Raw genomic sequence first — 19363 nt, 5'->3', positions numbered from 1 at the left:
ATGATATATATATAGTTCTACTAAATCAATTTACTTGTGAAGCAATTTATTTTACCAAGTTCTTACTCAATCTGGAGAAATATTTAAAAACTAAAAAATAAAAATATTAAAAAGTTTTAATCAAATAAAAAATAATCATACTTAACAGTTTTGTTTGCAAGGATTTTCATACAGCTAATTAAGGAGGTCTCTCATGTATACTTCCTCAATATTTTTTTCCTCGGCTTACAAGAAAATTAATATTTAGGGACGCTTCTTGTTTATATTTAATAATGCATAAAAGCGTCTAAATATAGTCTAACGTCATATTTAAAAGTGTTGGTACGTGAAGAATCATCACATATATATCGACGCTTATACCAAACATTATTAAAATATATTCTAATATTTTAAAGCGTCAGAATTTTTGAGAATTTTTTGAAGTCTTCACGCTTTAAAATGTCGAAAAATTAAAAATAATAATAAAATTTATTATTTAATAAATTGATTTGATATAATAGAAAACGTCTTTATATTGAGATTTTCTTTTAGTGATGTAATGCATTGATCCATCGGTTTGTGAATGAGCTAGGTTCGAATTTGAAACTTCACTTCCAAGAGCGAGAGTATTAATGATATCGATGAACAACTAGTTGTGCCTGAGAAGTGTCTATACTACTGTCTAATACAGTGGTTCTTATTCTGAGTGACTTCTCAATGGTCGCAGTTTAAATCTCATATGCGTATATTTGCAAAATTTGATTTTTTCAAAAATTTTTTTTCATATATTAGTAATTAATTATTTTGGGTTGGGGGTGCAGTGGCATCCAATGTGGTGCATGGTTACGGAGTCCAGGGGCAATTTTATTTTCTTTTAAAAATAAAGTAAAAATAAAAAGAAAAAAAAGAAAAAAGAAAAAAAAAAAAGGCGAAGAGTCCGCAACGGTTCGTGTACGAGCGGTGTCGCGGGAAACGAAGGTGGGCGAATTGCCGCGCCTCGGTAAGAGCGCCCACGTGGGCCCCACACTTCGATGTGTGACCCTCGATTGTCGGTCCACGCCGCACACGTGTCGGCCCCTCGAACGGTTCGAACCGCTCGCCGGTGCGACCGCCGGTCAGCGCGCATGCGGCGGTGACGTGGCGTCCGGTCGGGTCTACCCTCCCCGTTCGCCTCCGCTTACGACTCTGTCGTTGACCACACGGTTCATCACCGAGTGTTCGACTCGTCCTACGTGGCATATCGTTACATAAAATTTACATGCGAGAGCATAAATAATTAATTAAGTAAATTATCACCTCTTTTAGAAAAAAAAAAAAGGAAAAATCATGTGTTATCACCCATTAGGACACAACTGGAAATTAAATTAGAATACCTCTAGAAGTACCCTACGATGGATATTTTCATGTTATATTTAATATTTTATGATGAAGCTTTTTTTTCTTTTAAAAAAAAATAGCAATTTATCTGATTCATTGATTTTTTAGAAATAAATTAGCGATAAATATTAAATAATTAGATTTCGAACTTGGAATCTTAAATACCAACCATTATTAGCCAATTGCGCATACACACACACGTTTAAATATTTGAGATTGCACGAAAATTATTCAAAAGTTGAAAATTGCATGCAAGTTTTTAGGTGAATCTCATACGTTAATTAATTTGCACCATGCATATGCAAAATCTGTCTTATAGTTTAAGGGCACAATGAGTATATATGTAAGATAATTGAGGAGACACAAGCGCCATTACCTTTAAATGTTAATTACGGAATTGAATCACATAAATTAGCAACCATAATCCGCAATTGAATGTATCTTTGTATCTATAGTCTATACAAGTTCAAATATTTTCACTTGGATCCAGAGGGGACCATGATGATCAGATGCAAAGTTAAAAATCACAAATCATCATACTTGCTAGCTAGGTCGATTGTAGTGACATGATGAATAAAATAGCATAGGAAAATAACTAATTATGTGTTAATTAATGAGTTTTAAAGTTCCATGCTTATGATGGCGAGACTAAAAGATCTTATTTTTGTATAGTGTGTATGAATCGTGAGATCCTATACATGTGCAATCTAATTTTTTAATAATAAAGCATTCGAATCGGCAATCCATATTATTAAATATAAGATAGAATATTTAGAGTTTCTAAAAGCTAAAAAAATTTGTACACATTTTCTACTTGACAATCAAAGTGCCTCCAAATTTAAAATTTTAATGGTTGATATAAGTCACTTAATTATTGGTATAACAGTATATATAAATGAACTAAAGCATATAGAATTAAGTGATAGTTAATTTCTACTCTTCCAATAGAATTTATAAAGGTTCAAAATTTATATAACAACACCTATCATCAGCATTCTTTTCTATATTCTACTCATAGATTTATTTCTATTAGCATGCATGTCACTTTGCTACTCTAACAAAATAATGGACAATAACTATTATAGATCACTTAGAAATGGGAATGAACATTGAGCCAACTCTCATAAAGTAATGCAAAAATAAATAAAACGGCTACATATAAAATTGAAGTAAAACAACTAATTAATTATTTATGGATGCCACTTTTTGAAAGAAAATTGCCCAAAATATATACATGGCAACTTTAGTTGCATATAAAGCAAAGAAGCTTGTATTAAATAGCTCAAGTTCCAAGTATCAAGAGTACTACTAACACCAAAATAATTCATGAATAAAAGTCCAAAACAATTCCCAGAAGACATGCAAAATTGTGGCCATTAATATTGTATTATTATTATCCATCATCTAAAAGGTGCTTCTACATGTTCCAAGTACACCAAAAGAAGTACAAACCCTAGACAAAGCCCAGCTAACCACGTGGGACCCTCCCACGTGTACACGAGACAATGGCCACGTCATCATCCACTGGGATCCTTAGTGGGGGGTCCTCACCTTTGTGGCTCCTGTTCTTGTCTCCATTACATGCCAAAGTCTCAGTGACCCACAAAATATAGTTATTATATGTACATTAGAATGTGTACTATTTTATTTTATTATGAAAACATATATATAGAAAGAGCACGTTATATTATGGTTTTAGGCCACCTGGTCTTTAGGGTTTAGGTTGCCCACTCGTGTGCACGAACCCCCTCTACTGAACCAGGCTTAATTTTTTTTTCTCAACTCCCCTACCCTTACATGGTTAAGAAGAAGAGGGATATGAATATGTTTAAAGATATAAATAAATGTGTGTGGAGTATTTGATTTGACTATATTGATCGTGTAGGCATGTGGGTTGGTGACTACTATTTAAGCTATATATTATACACGGGAGATGACCCTACGCAGTTGAAAAGGGTTGTAATGTGTTAAATAGGACATAGGTCCCCTTATTAGGAAAGTTACGGTATTAAAATTCATAATCCAGTAACTGTGCACGAGTCAACCAAATGTTAAAATAACTAATTAATTAATTGTGGGTTTTGATAAAGCATGAATGCTTCTATCTATATATGAGCACTGTTATTAATTTCCACGCAATAAGATGTATAGTAATTAGTGATCTAAACTAGTAGATTGGTAACAATAACATGGCATTTTACATGTTAATTCAAAATTTGTGTTTGCATGCATAGCAATCCTAGTTGGTCCACCAATAACATGGAGACCAAATTGAGACCCTAAAGGTAAAAGCTTTAATTAACACATAGTAAGCTTCTCTAGTAACACTCGACTGTTAAGTGAGAGCACCTTAATTGAAGGGGACTTAGGTCCTATACTTAAGAAAATAAACCATATATATGACATATAAACTACAGGTCCAAACTATCTAATTACCATTTTTGGAGGTTCACACTATATATTTGATTATCACTTTACATCGATACATTATTCATTTGAACAATGAATGAGATGTCACCATCAGCAATTTGATAATATTGATCACGAAGATTACAGCATGTATCGAGTTACCATCTTTACGTAAAGTTAACCTATTGGAGACAACTAATTTAATTATACATGTAATTAAATATTATACATTTATATAAAATTAAAAAGAAAAGAATGATGATATATTGGGGGTCTCTTGCATTGATTTGGTCTTTTCTTCTCAACATTTTTGAGGTTAATTGTACTTAAGCTGAAAACTCTCTCTCTCTCTCTCTCTCTCTCTCTCTCTCTTAGTTAAAAACCAGCTGGATATGGATTCCGATATGGATTTTGATTGTACCTGACCCGACCCGAACTCGACCCGAATCCGAATTTATTTTGTATTATATATAATATTTATATATAAAAATTTGATGTTATATTTGAATTTGTATTTTAAAAATTTAGATTTAATATAATATATTTTGAAATATTGAAGAAAGAAATAATTGTTTCAGGTTCAAATTTTCGGGTTCGGGTTCGGATTTCGGATTTTTGGTCGGGTTCGGGTTTGGATATGGATTTTTAAAATCCGTCAAGTTCGGGTCTCGGGTTTGGAGTCAGGTTCGGGTTCGGGTTTTTAAAAATTCGCTCCGAATCCGACCCGTTGACATCTCTACTTTCTATACAAAGTTTTCCACCTTCAAAGAGAAGTTCTTTTTCGCATAAAACATACAAAGAAAAATTACAAGCTATTTTCATTCTCAATGCAAACAAACAAATAAACAAACAAGAATAGCAAAAGCAAAGAAAATTCGTATTGTATGCTTTATATATACCTCAAAATGTTGAAGGGAAAAAAAAATGGAAAACATAACACTACCAAATGTTTGACAATGCACAGGGTATCGCCCTTTATTTTACAATACAAAAAATCTCGATAAAAGAAAAATATTTTCAAACTCTAACATTATGATTACCTGTGCATTTTCCTTCACATAGACATGAATGCATAATTAACATGATCAATCAGGCAAGTGCCCTGTAGGCCATGATAATCAACCATCACATAATCGAAATGACGACGCATCCTAGCTAGCTTACCTCCCTCCATGATGTCCCTAATGATAATCCACTATGTAAAAACTTTCTCTTGCAGTTGCATGATCTTCAGTGAAAGCCTCATAATTGTGGAAACAGATGAAGCAATTTTTGAAGAGATTGATACCTCAATTTGCAAAGAACAACCACATAACTGTAGGATAACACCAATTTTAGATATACAGTGTCAATATATATATATACCTTTAGTTTTAAGTCTCTAAATTCATGATTTGTGAGAATGCATGGTGAGCCTTGATCTATGTTGCTGCTAAAATGCAAGCCATGAAGAAACAAGTTAAGATAAAAAAAGCTTGCAAGGAATATTTCCGCGCACGATATCACAATGATCATGCTGATCTAGATATTAGTCAGATTTAGTTTGTATTACAAAAGTTAATCGTGCAAGGGACGTACATGCAGGAGACATGTTGTTTTGTTGGACTTAATGCAATCTTAATTAATCTTGTACACTTTAAACGCCCTTGTTGCATATCCATGTTGCATATCCATGCTCGATGCGTATTATTCAACATCTAACACATTTCTTTCTAGAGGCAATATTATACTGCATGCACGATCTATATATCTACCATTACTGCATCACCAACTTGTGAGGCAGTGACAATCCGCGTACAAGAAAATAAATCGGCAAATCTAGAACAGTGCAGGATCACTTAAAGAACTGGACAATGCATCCATTTGCAACTTAGAACAGCTTATCTTCAAGAAGATAAAGCTGCTTTTCTATGAACTCGATAAAAAATAACTTCTTTAGCGTGAGTGAGCAAATAAAAAAAAAAAAAGGATGTTAAACAATATTAATTGGTTTCACATTTGAGTTAGAAACAATATTCCAGACCTATAAATAATGTATAATAATAATTAATTCCTGCACTTACTCAGCCTAAGCTTGTTACGTTGATTCGTACCCTCTAACGTGGAATCAGAACGATATTCACAACCTTATTTGTGTCCCAGTGTTTTTTTCTAGTGGCCCCGTTTCAATCAGATTTTATCCGGTTCTCATATGATTCTATATATTGGATTTTTTCAAGCACAATTAGTGTGAATCTTTTATCGCACCAAATTCATACAACGTTAATATATGCAACACTTAACACATGTCATGCGACGTGTAATGAAATCCTCGTCATTGATTTTTCCATTTATTTATTTAAAAGCTTTTCGATTAATTGGTTTGAACCTTTATTAAAAGGTACTGTGGTGGCTTAATCATTAATTTTTCACTTAGAGCATGGAGCATATATCTTACACTCTGAACTCTAATATTTAGTATAGCTGTGCTGATTAAAATGAGTCATGTGGGCTTGATATTATCTATAGATAATTATATATATTTATATGTACATACTACAATAATTGTTACACAGGAGGGAACGTAATATAGCTAGCTAGGTTGTGCGCAAGGCGTTGAAACTTGAAACACATAAACAGCAGCAATTAATGAAGGACATGTGAAGAACAGTTGACAGGGTTGTTGTCAACTTTCCCTTCCACACATGTGGATGGTGTGCATCCATGCGGCTTTGATTGCATTAATTTCCCTACTCTTATTGTAGGAAGAGAAATACTATTTGTGCATCAAAGAAGTATATATAAATTTTTGGTATATCTTTAATTCAAAAAATTAAATAACTTCTAAATTTTTCCTCTCATAAGAAAACTAGGAACGAAAAATACTTTGCCCACTTATGAAATTTTATAATTTTGTATTTGCATTGGTATGTCAGTTTTTTACTATTTTGTTTTTGGTCTTTTGTACAATTATCATTTTGAGCATAATTAAGTACGCTAAATTATTTTCATAATTGTATCAACTATCTAATTTTAGGTTCTGTGTGTTAATATTACTATGCCCACTTTTCGTATAAATACGAGTAGAATTTGGGTAGAAACGATTAGCTCTTTTGGAGATAAGAGTTACCCCTACCACCTCATGATGTGTGTAATTATCTTAATTATTATATGTAGTTGTTCATTAGTTGTCACCTTTTATATTCTAGCTACTTCTATCTATTCCCAAGAGTGGGCATAGTGTATTGGAAATTTAGCTAATAAAACTAAATATTAAAGGTGAAGATTAAACCACCCAGGATTGATTTAATATCATACTGTTATGTCTTTAATTATGGGTTAAAAATTTAGTGCCAAAAATTTAGAATATTTCATAATATCTAAATTATCACAGCAAAAACAAAGTACGTAATACTTACATTCCAACTTATGCTTTCCAATATCTCTAGGGGAGCAGATCGGTACATTGAATGTGAAATGTAACTTACAGTAGAGATGGCAAAGTCAATTTGGTTCCTAAAGAGAGTACGTGCTTAACTCCAAAAGCACAGGAAACTATTACCTCGACCTGGTCTACCACGTCATCATACATACCACTCAAAATTCAAGCGTACACAGAGGCTAAAACTCAGGGCCACGAATCCTAATTTAAGGTTACACAGAGGTTTAAAGTCCTGACCTCAAGGTCAACAAATGCATGACAAACTTATACGCTATCACTACCACTTGCACCATTAATTACAAGATATCAGCATCAACAAATTCGTCTAGCTGTGGTATATTTACAAATTTAATTTTAAGAAAGATTGTGTGCAAAGAGCATGCAAGTCAATTATCATTTACAACAAATTTTCCCCTTGATTAAAGTTAAGACTTAAGCAATTGCACATTATCGCAAAGTACAAAACCAATCGCAAAGTACATATATAATCACAAACTATGTAGTACAATGACTCGAACCGAACCATTTATGTGAAAGTAAACATCCATTTGATTGCAGCAATTATATTTCTATTGTCAACTACAAGTGTTTAACTTTTATTATTTAATTTAGGCTTTATGTACATAAACCACTCATTTGAACATTGAAGCTTGGTAAGATAATAAATGAAGTTTTTGGCAGTTTTGACTAACAAATAATTAAGCCATGTCTTAGCCTCTCTGAGATTCTTTATAAAACATTGTCTATGACATTTAAGAAAGGGGAATCATGGCCAATATAATAGAGTTGAACTTAAGATCACTGCACTAATTAGTGCTAACATCTGAGTTGAAAAAGATTCGATCGTCATCGTATCGCTACACACACAAGCACCCCAGTTGGAGTGGACTTTTAAGCAAAACGAAGCGATGTTGCTAATAATAGAGTTAATTTAACTATTGTTGAAGAGATTCATCAAATCTACTTACTATTATTCACTTGTTGAAATTCATTTAAATTATCTATTAAATTAATACTTTAGATAATATGATATCAGAGCTGGTCATAAGCCCTCTTTGTTTCATAGAGGTCTTAGGTTTAATTCTTTGCATAATTTGATTATGTAATTACTATATATTCTTTTTCATTACCATTTTTCTATTGGAGGCAACTCTCGAAGTTCATGTAGTCTCCTCCATGTACGTGAGCAAAAGTATTAATACTATTTCTGGATATTCTTATCAAATAGACCAGATTAATTGATTTTGATCGTTCTATATATAATTGGCACATTTAAGGAAAATGGTTCATTATAACATATCTACGTTCTCTGCGAGTTGATCAAATTCATTGAATCTAATCAATTCATCTGGTAAAAGGTGACTAGACCTTACGAATTTATCTATCAACAATAATTACGATGAATCTCTTAATATCATCATTCCTCTTTTAGTGCTATTACTTCCAACTCATTACACCTTCATAGTAAATAAATGAATTGAAGGGCATTTTGTGTTGCATCTCTACATGCATCATCACATTGTGGTCCTCAAAACGCACATCTAGAGTTACAATGTTCCAACAATTAATAAGGCCACTTGATAGTAGACATTACCCAAAGTAGACATCATGGAGCACCACTAATAAGGCACTAAGATCTCACAAATTAATAGGAAATGTACACAAAAATCATAGTCAACTTCCAAAATATCTAATTTCATTTGACTTTGAAATTTGAGTCTGATAATGCCAGATATTTGCAGAGGTTCTTATGCCAAAAAATTGTTGTTTGATCACTTTTTGAGAATAATTAGGCTTCTAAATTTTCATGTTTAACATTGTTTAGTGAACTAATTAAGCCTTGTTTGAATGATTAGATTAATGACATTGCAGTTTGACTATGGCTTTACCTAAAAATATGAATTAGACTAATAGTAGTATTTAACAAAATCATTCATGTATCAATCGGTTTCGAAAGTAGCATATCTGTTTTAGTCAACCATAATTCTACTCCAAAGCATTTGAATTTTTTTTTTTAAAAAAAAAGGAGAATAAACTGCATCTCCTTAAATACAAAGTATATTTACCGAAGAACCTCCTACATTTTGGCTGATAAAATGATTTAACCAATGAAACAAACTAATCTCGAAAATGTAACTTCCGAGAAGTAAATTTTTTTTCAGAGGAGAAAAAAATATTTGCCCTCTATTTTTATACCTAACAATAGATATCCATGTTATTACTTCAAGTATTTGGTCAAGTAATAAGCAGAAAATCGTTAAATTAAGTAATAATTACCAAATACTATGTATATGTTACAACTTACGAGAATCATTTGCATGGAAAGTTGGCGGATTTTAAAGAATATTTCTCGATAGTAACCTACCTGTTTAATCTTCTAATAAGTAACATGGTATCGGAGCCGATCGATTCCGTTATCTTTGAGCTTGTGCGTAATGAGTAATATATCAGAGAATAGTAGCTTTCTTTTTTATTATTTTTTTTTCCTTTAAAACTGGATAAAAGAAACATCTGGTCTAGGCAAAATATTTGTCCAGTAGAGTGGTACCATGTATCATATCAATTGCAATCATTTGAGTTTGAGTGGCAAATCAAACAATTTGATCAGGGGAATCAATTGTTCGAATAAAGCCTGCTAAAGGCCCATTACCCCGCTAGTGGGCCACCCTCCTCTGAGTGTTCTCAAAAGGAACAAAACAATTCCTCACTAACATTTACAACCCATATTCGTATAGAAATTATTGCAGTAAGTAATCTACAACTTCTAAATAGTTTAAGAGGTATATATATATATATATATATATATATATATATATATATATATATATATATATATATATATATATATATATATATATATATGAAGAACTATGATTATGGAATTATATTACCTAGGCATCAAGTAATCACAATAAATCAGCAATTGAAAGTATCTATAATTTGCCTCGTTACATTAAAAAGAGTTGCGAAAAATTATGACTTTTGATGGATATAGATTTAAATTTTTAGTGACACCAGTGTATGAATAATATATCCTAGGATTTCACTAAAGCTTCTTTTGGGATTAAATACTATAACCCAGTGGGGACCACTCAACCCTAGGGGGACCACTCAACTCTAACCGACTAATATCATTCCGACCCTATAATTTTTCATCCAATAATTAAAAATTTGATAGCAAAAAGAGCGTTTTACTATTAATAGTATTCCAGCCTAATTCTATATATATATAAGAGAGAGAGAGAGAGAGAGAGAGAGAGAGAGAGAGAGAGAGCGCGCGCGCGCAAGGAAAGTTAAGAAGGAGCAGCGCGCGTGGTGGTTGAGGTGGCTTTTTCAGCTGGGCATGATTGGTGGTTGTGGCGGTGGTGGTGGTGGTGGTGTTGGAGAAATAGTAAGTCAACAAACAAATATAGTAATATATATACATATAGCAAAAGACAACCAAGTTTCAGATTCTGAAGGTGTCGCTCCTCATCAATTTACCCTTGCCCACCACCCTTCATGCATGAAAAGCCAAAATACTTCAAACCTATTTGAACGTTGGAATATGTTATTCAGTATGAAGATTTGTTTTATAATTGAAAATTATGAGCGTGACCAAATACTTTGAATTGAATAGTATATTCAACCTTCAAGGTATTTTTTGAGAGTAAAATAATTCATCTCGTAGATAAAGTGTATCGTTCTATCAATGCATGGCTGCCAGCACTTTTCAAGAAAAAAACATAAAATTTATTAGTACCAAATTAGTTATCTGCAAGCGAGTTGCATAGAATATAAAATCCTAAATTCGCCAACACATGTCGGTTTTGGCTCTATCCACAAATTATAATCCCCTTTTGTTGGAGTTTTCTTTTTAAAAAGAATTTTAGTATTAAAAAATATCCAATAAAACCCTAGATAGAAGCAAAAATAACATGTGGCAATGGATAAAAAGCTTCCCAACAAGGCAACGTTAGGAAGCTCATAACTGAAGTTTTATCCGATACCCCCACTGCTTAGAGTCCACTACCTGAAAAAGTGTTACCAAATATTGTAATATTCTCAATTTTCAATAGGACCATCATAAATAAGATCATAACTGAACTTAACAAGATCTCCTCAACATATTATCATATTATTACTTAAAAAACAGACAGAGACTACTTTCGAGTCACACAGACCGTGCTAGGCTCGCAACCCCAAACAGAGCCTTAGTAACTTATTCCTATTTTCCTCTTCAGACATTAGGTCCCAAGTTTGAATCCCACTATATACGTCCTTTGTATCTTCAAATAAATAAATAAATAAATAAAAGTACCTAGAAATGACTATATACTATGTTTTCCACACCTACAATTGTAGACTGACCTTATGCAGAGGCATAATGAATGAAAACAACTAGTATAGGAATTAAGTGAAAATAAGCCAAAATTCTCAATCACAGAGAATCAGAGAAGCGAAGTTCCAGACACCAAATTCCAATGCAAGCAATCCATACCGGCAATGAGTTTTAGAATTTCCTGTTTGGTCCTTAATGGAACAGTAATATGGTTATAATATAACTGGTTGAACTTATACATAATATTGACTGAGAAGCAGAAGGGGCACCACAAAGTTTTAAGACATGGATACGGAGACACCCACGACGATCTCCGATTTAACTAGTTTTGAGTGCTTAGCCCATGGCGTATTTCTGGGTCCAGCTCCTCGCGGTGGTCTCGTACTTGTGCCTGTCGGTCTTGTACATGTGCGCAATCTCCGGAACCAAGGGATCATCTGGGTTCGGGTCCGTTAGTAAAGAACAAATCGAAAGAAGTACCTGGACATTGGAAAAGAATGGGTGAGAACAGCTATAGAGAATCAGGTTGTGTATTGTCACGTGGAGATATATCTACATTGAAAAGGAAACGAAGAACTTGGGGGGAAAAAAAAAAGGCGGGGGGCGTATGTCAGCTAGTTGCCTAATTCACCTTACTAATCCTGAAAGGAGTGACAACTTAGAATCAAATCGAATAAATATACTCCAAGTTACAAGGATTGGGATGTACACTAGCTTGACAAGCCAAATGCCCATTAAGTAACAAGTGAATTGTTCATGAAAGATACAGAGGAAAAGGCACAGAAAAGTGCCACCTCTCGAGTTCAGGAAGACCAAGTTCACTAATTAAAGTTTTATGAAAAGCAGTTGTATAAGTTTGATCCCCAACCTTAATACAATTGGGTCCCTGGCTAACTGTTTTATTGCAATCTTACACTCTGCTTAAATTCCTACACTGGATAGAAAAATTGATGTTACTATCATTTAACGGCTAGCACAAACAACTCATGGACTGCTCATATGGCACTTACATGGGAAGCTCAATTTACTTCAACATAGGAAGTAATTTATAAAGGAAAGATTGCAAACAAATACATAGCTTAGGGATCATACAGTACCAACTGAAAGGTGGACCAATTTTGAACCTCCTGGAAGAATAGGGAATCCAGGTCCAACTAACCATAAAGGCAGGGACTGGAGCATAATACAGAAATTTACAAGCTATTGCAATTGGCATGATGAGCTTGTCCAATCACAATGGAGTTTATGCTTAATGGAGAGAAGTGCAAGAAATATGTAAGTATGAACATGGAGAGATGCGCAAGAAAACCAATCACCTTGGAAATCGTTAATGCTGGACTCCACTGCTCTTTTAAGATATCCAGGCAAATACTTCCATTGCTGTTAATATTTGGATGGAAAACCTTTGTCTTGAAAGCCACCTTCATAATAGCCAACAAATTTGCTCAGAAATGACATCTTTAATTGAGCTTATTCATAAGCATAGCATATAAATAGTTAGCATTACATAATATCCAGCACTAATACTCATAGCACAAAAACATATTTTTGATTTTTGTTTACAGAATAGACTTGAACAACACGAGAATATATCATGGAAATTATGCAAATTTTCTTCTGAAAAACATAATCCTGCACCAAGACTGGCTAGAAAAAGACCAGTGTTGGTTCAAGGCCAATCAAAACAGGCTGGATTTTGATTAAGCAAGCTATAAATCAGTTTGATTTAAGTCTAAACTCTAAAATATCTAGTCTATAAGCCTTTTCGAGTATCTCGAGAGTTAAAATTTGTTTAAAATGAGTTAGATCCACACAACTTTCTGCTGTTTCTGTATCGCATAGTCATCCATACTTCACAAGAGCGGTGACTTCTTCCTTTTTTTTAACCTTTTTTTAAGGTATCACAGGAGTAACTTTCATTGTACTAATTAAAGCCTACAGTACAACCAGTAAATTTGATAATAATGAAAAAGAAAGTGATCAAAAACACATTCTCAATAAATTCTATGCCCAACTGCTCTGAACAAATCCAAATTATTAGAGAACATGAAACAATAGTAGAGTTGGAGAAATAAAATCGGCGATCATCTTTCTAACAAATAGACAATTCTTTATAGGGAGACAAATGGGTCAGGCTGGCCCTTTGGCATGTAGGCCAACCTGAAATAGGACAAGAGATTTGTCATACATGTTGCCCATTGGGTTGGGCTGAGTCAAATGTCAGGACCCAAAAAAATTATGGGCTGGAGTTGGGCCAACATTTGTTCTGTCCAAACTTTTTCCCAGAGTGAAAAATTGTGCACATACATAATAGTACTCATGTATACTAAATAATCTGAAATATGAAATCACATGCTCGATCATAGAAAATCGACACTTTTAACCCTATATTGAGCCAAAGGCTTCTATTTTAGAGATAATTCATTGCCACCCTTTTGAACATTTCTGGACAGGTACTCCCCCGCCTATTACTCTTGCTTGATCTATCTAAACCAACGTGGGTATTCTTCTTCTTGGTATTCTAGCTTATCAAGAATACCATGAAACCAAAGTAGAAAGATTGCGAATAATAAATCAAAGATCAAACTTGACAATAGCACAGAAAGAACGAAGAGCAACCACAAAATATTCAGCAGATATCAGCAGAAATCTAACAGACAGACTACCACAGTAAATCAAGAAGCATTGCACTACATGCAACCAATCAATAGAGTATGCAGGTTTCTCCTATTCATCTTCAGTTGACAGGTACCACAAAAACGAGTCTGAAGAAATTGAAGAAAATATTTCAGTACATCTACAGTTTTAAAATAGGAAAATGAACATTCACAGAATAAAGTATATAACTTTCAGAGAAAAGAAGCATAATGGCATAGATGAAGTGTATGAATTTGTCAATACCTTCGGGGGCTTGAATGGATAGTCCGGGGGGAAATGAATTGTAACCAGAAAGACGCCACCTGCATAAGGACTATCTGGAGGACCCATAATAGTTGCTTGCCAGTGAAACATATCTTCCGCCACAGGGCCTATCAAAAGCTAAAATATACAGATTACTAATACAAACAAAAGGACAACTATAGTATAATAACAAAGTTCATATCCACATCAGGCAACATTGTGATTCCAAATTGCCAGAGAAATTCCAGATGTTCATGATTCAAGTTTTTGTCAAGGCTCCGAACTCCAAAATAGAAAGGGAAGTGCTTCATCTGAGTTGTGAAGGAAATTTCACATTGTCATTATTCAAGATTGAAGCTCTAGAGTCAAAAAATGTAGAAGAGCTCCCATTTAAGGTGGAACTAATCAGAAGAAAGTTCACAATGGAAATTGAAAGAAGACAATCTTATTGCCTAAATGATGATGTATATGCAAATTATTACCTGCCAATTTTTTACATATCTATATTTCTTGAATTCAAAGAAGATTTACATCTGTATTCATCTTTATTTAAGCATTACAATGACAGAAGCGTGGCTACAGAAAGTCCCTCAACTAAGGAGCCAGTGCCACCTAGTGCTGCCCGTGCCACACAATGGCGGCATGTGGCACGGGATCGTGTCGGTAATGTATCAACAAAATGGCTTTTTTAACATTTTTTGGGATCTTTTTTAGCTCTTTTGACATAACACTTTACCCAAAAAAAAAAAAAAAAAAAACCATACTTAAAAATATATAGATCTTGTAAATGTACTAACATTTGGAGCAATCAGTATGTTCCATTGCATTACAAGACCAACTTTAAATGAAAAAAGACAAATAAAAAGATTTCCTCAAATTTCTTTCATCATGTTAAAGGCTTAAATCTAGTGATTTTATCCATGGAAGTGTTTCCCTATTAATTTTTGTCCAATTATGACTTTAGTTTTGGCTTCAAGCATATACATTCATAACATATATAAATGATTTCTTCAGTTATTAAGATGATTATGATTCAATTCTTACTTAATTGTGTAAGATATAATACATAAACCATTTTTATAGCATTTAAAGATATTAAGACACTCCAACAAACTAATTTTTCATAAAAATTTATTAAAAAAAACTCATTCCAATGAGTGCCAGTGTGCTAGTGGCGTGCCACCGGCAGGGGACGTGTCGACATTGGCATGCCCCCTACCACTGTGTTGTGCCATGCTAGTGGCACAGTGATCCTTGCCATCAACTAAAAGCAACTTTAAAATAGGTCCCGAATTAACTTCTTTTTTTTCCATGACATTCCCTCAAATTTTACTTACTTTGATTCAAGTTATTTCATCATTTCATTTGAGTTTTTTCTTTAAAATACCAAAGAAAGATTCTGTTAAATTTAATGGGCCTCTTCACTTCTTTAGCAAACGGTAAAACCCCAAACTAAATCAAAACAGACTGATGCTGTTACAGCTATTTGGTCAAGTTGGGTCGGTGAGGCTTGTTAGGGAGACCAAAACCTAACATGTGCACACCCCTACTAGACCCTTTTTATATGTAAAGTGCTACCATTTGATATATGTAAAATGGTTGTTTTCATTCAAGTGCACCACTTCTATCATCCTATTACTCTGCAAAAGAAAATTACACGAAATATGTATAGGTGAATTCCAACAAATTATAATAACAACAACATGTGAAGAAAGAAAAATGCTAAATGCAAAAATGCCTAGATCCCGGAAGCAAGATCTGCTTTAACTGCATGAAGGATCCCCTTTTTTTTTGGTGACAGAAGCTTGATGGTTCCAAAAAATAGAAAAGCATGATAGAGGGCATTACAAGTCCCAAAGGACACAGTAAGTGTTTAGAATTACTTTTATGGCTTAAAGATGCATTGTTGCATAATGTAGGCCCGTGATTCTCACTGATTCTGGCCAATAGAATGTTTTAGTTTCAAGTTATTTGATAGAAAGAGATTAGTAGGCAATGATATATTTTCAGTAACATTGTGCAGACAGAGAAAAATGGCATAAGCTACATAAAAGACAGCACGCATATATATACTTGATTGTTGCTTCCACAATAAGATTGCAGATTTCAATTGGCACTGCCATCACATTGTATCTGAGGACATCAAAAAGCCTTCTATTTGGGTTCCAATTAAACTCTTTGGAGGGATAGCATGAATACATTGAGATAAGAGGGGTAATATGCTTTACTATAATGCTGCTACAATATTGTCAGCATAGTCCCATCATTAGAGTATTGCTACAAAACTGTTGCATCACACATGCTGCATGAAAACACAGTACAACATATCAAAAAGGAAACATGATGACACAAGCTTACCGAAAGAAAAGATGGAAGCAAGACATTCTTACCATACTTTTGGTAAAAATAAGTGAAAATTTCACTTAATTCAGCAGAAGACTGGTAAGTGGTAAACAAAGAAATCTATTCCGATAAATAGTAAGCAAAAGGCACACATCAAAATTTCAAAAGTATACATTACTGAAATTACTGCCAAAAGATCTGCAACTTCAACAGACCCAACCATCAACTTCATCCAACTTAGTAGAGCAGAATATACTTGAAAGGATTTGAATTCTATTCCTTCCGAATCAATATGCATGTTAGGACATCTATATTGAAGATCAATGCCTTCAAACGTGATCAAAACAATTTTAAGTACATAAAAACCACAAATCATATTTTCAGAGCTTTTCAATCTTTGTATCATACAGTAACAAAAATTGAAAATTGTGACCATAGATACAAGAAGTTTGCCCCATTAACGATCTACATATATTGAAAGCAGTTGTTTTTCCCCCTCAAAAGTACCATCAAATATCTAGATCAAGTACAAAGGATCTGATCTTCAATTAAGCAATCCTACAAAATATTCAAGAAGCTTATCGAGCTTATAACATTCATTATCTTCCTCAACGCATAGGAAAAGAACATCCAGAAGATTTAAAATTTAGCTTCTATATAATTCAAACAAAAGAGATCACATCTAATTCCATGGATCTACAATAAATGTGAACAAACATCAAATTTACGTGGAAAAAATTAGCATCTACATCCTTTCGAGCTGATTCAAACCGAAAAAATTATACTTATGATTCTACAACGGAAGAAAACGAGAATCCAAACACCACGAATCTAGATCTAAACCTTAACAAATCGCACACAAAATTTCCAAAACAAATGAAGAAAATCTGATAAAATACCTGCGCTACAAGAAGTGGGAGGATCCTTTTGGAGATCTTTCAACTCCTTCAAAATCCGTTTCGAAGCCATGGCCGCGACAGCACCTAGATCCAACGCAAAACAAACCCTAGATTGATCAAAACACCACAAAAGGAGAGATCGAGCGATCGAAACCGATCGAAGGGATGGGGAACGGGTGGATTACCTCAAAACGCTTTCCGGTTCCTCCTCCCTTGTGAAGACGCTTCGTCGACGAGGGGAATCGGAGAAAGGGGAAAGAGAACGGAAAAGGGAGACGAGAGGTCTTTTATACGACGGTGAGGCTTATTTAATTCGTAATTATTAGTTTTAATTAATACGTGATTATGACACTAAAAAAGATTTAAATAAGAATCTCTAATTCGGTAAAAACTTTATGAAGACCCCTCAACTATGGATTATTCTCAAATGGACTGATCAACTTTAATTTTTTCGTATTATCAGTTTATCACCCTTTTATTTTCTAATTCTTTTCGTGTGAGTTCTTACATTTAATTAAATTTATAATTTTGTTAAATTTTATGCCTCAGTTAGATAATATTGTTTTGATTAATCTTACTTTCCTTAATATAAAATAGTTTAAATTTTTAAATATGATAGAATTAGCAACCAATTAAATTATTTAATTCTATACAAATTTTTTTTTTTTTGAAAAAAAGATAGCACGCTACCCGTTTCATTCATTTCGAAAATAAACTTAGCTACAAAATGTAAGGCTACTAGGCCTCAAAAAAAAAAAAGGAAAAAAAAAAGAAAAAAAAAGAGAGAGATAGAGAGAGAGAGAGAGAGAAAGAAAAAGAAAAAGAAAAAAGAAAAATCTACACAGCAGTACCAATCCCCTCGTAACTTGCATTCAGTATCAGCAATTCTCTGCCCATTGTTTCACCATCTCCTTGCAAATTTTAGCAGCCTCCAATGGATCTGAGCTCAAATTTCTGAAAATAATATTGTTTCTTTGTCTCCAGAGCACCCACCAGATTGCTGCCAGGGAGCACTGCCTCTTTATAGCTGCCTGACCGTTTCCTCTTTCCATCTCCTTCTCCCAAAGGCCTCTAACATCATCGCCAAACTGGACATCCATTGCCTCATAAAAAATGCACGCCATAAGAAAGCGACTAAACACACATGTCAAAATTAGGTGATCCACTATTTCTTGCGCACATGCACACAGAACACAAAATTGATTCTCCGTCCACCATCTTTTATTTAAATTATCTATAGTGGGAATTCTTTTCTTCAGCACTAGCCAAATGAAGATCTTCACTTTCATTCGTATGCGTAATCTCCATATCTTAGCTAGTAGATCATCTTTAACTCCCCCATCATTAAGCATTTCATATACAGACTTAATTGTAAATCTTTGCCCCTTGTTCCACCGCCAGCATAAATCATCCTGACTATATACAGTATGAAAATTAGAGAGCAGCTCCCTAAACTCCTGAATTGTCCGTCCAAGTCGTTGACTTTTTGATTCAGTTTCTTTCAAGATTTTTCTCCATCTCCATCCGTTGGTAGAAAAACAATCTTTCACATTGCACACCTTGAGCTCCACTTTATTAAAAAGCTCAGGCAATAGGGACTGTAGTGAGATTTCTCCACACCATTTGTGTAACCAGAAGTCAACTAAGCGTCCATCCCCTAGGTTATAGCTAACTCCGCATTTAAAAACCTCCCTAAGTCTAACCACGCTTTTC

At 33.8% G+C, this 19363-nt stretch overlaps 1 protein-coding gene across 1 annotated transcript; it reads right to left on the bottom strand.

The window, feature by feature from the left end:
• LOC109716373 (ubiquitin-conjugating enzyme E2-17 kDa) lies at window positions 11624-17984 on the bottom strand. The gene is made up of 5 exons (XM_020241777.1): window positions 17836-17984; window positions 17651-17734; window positions 14409-14536; window positions 12824-12928; window positions 11624-11987 (listed from the first exon to the last, which is right to left on the bottom strand). Exons 2-5 carry the CDS (start codon window positions 17718-17720, stop codon window positions 11844-11846), a joined length of 447 nt encoding a protein of 148 aa, XP_020097366.1. The 5' UTR covers window positions 17721-17734; window positions 17836-17984; the 3' UTR covers window positions 11624-11843.

Source organism: Ananas comosus, linkage group 10 (genome assembly GCF_001540865.1).
Source record: "Ananas comosus cultivar F153 linkage group 10, ASM154086v1, whole genome shotgun sequence".
NCBI classification, from domain to species: Eukaryota; Viridiplantae; Streptophyta; class Magnoliopsida; order Poales; family Bromeliaceae; genus Ananas; species Ananas comosus.
The sequence above is the reverse complement of the archived record's forward strand: the minus strand, read 5'-3'. Positions and strand labels throughout refer to the sequence as shown.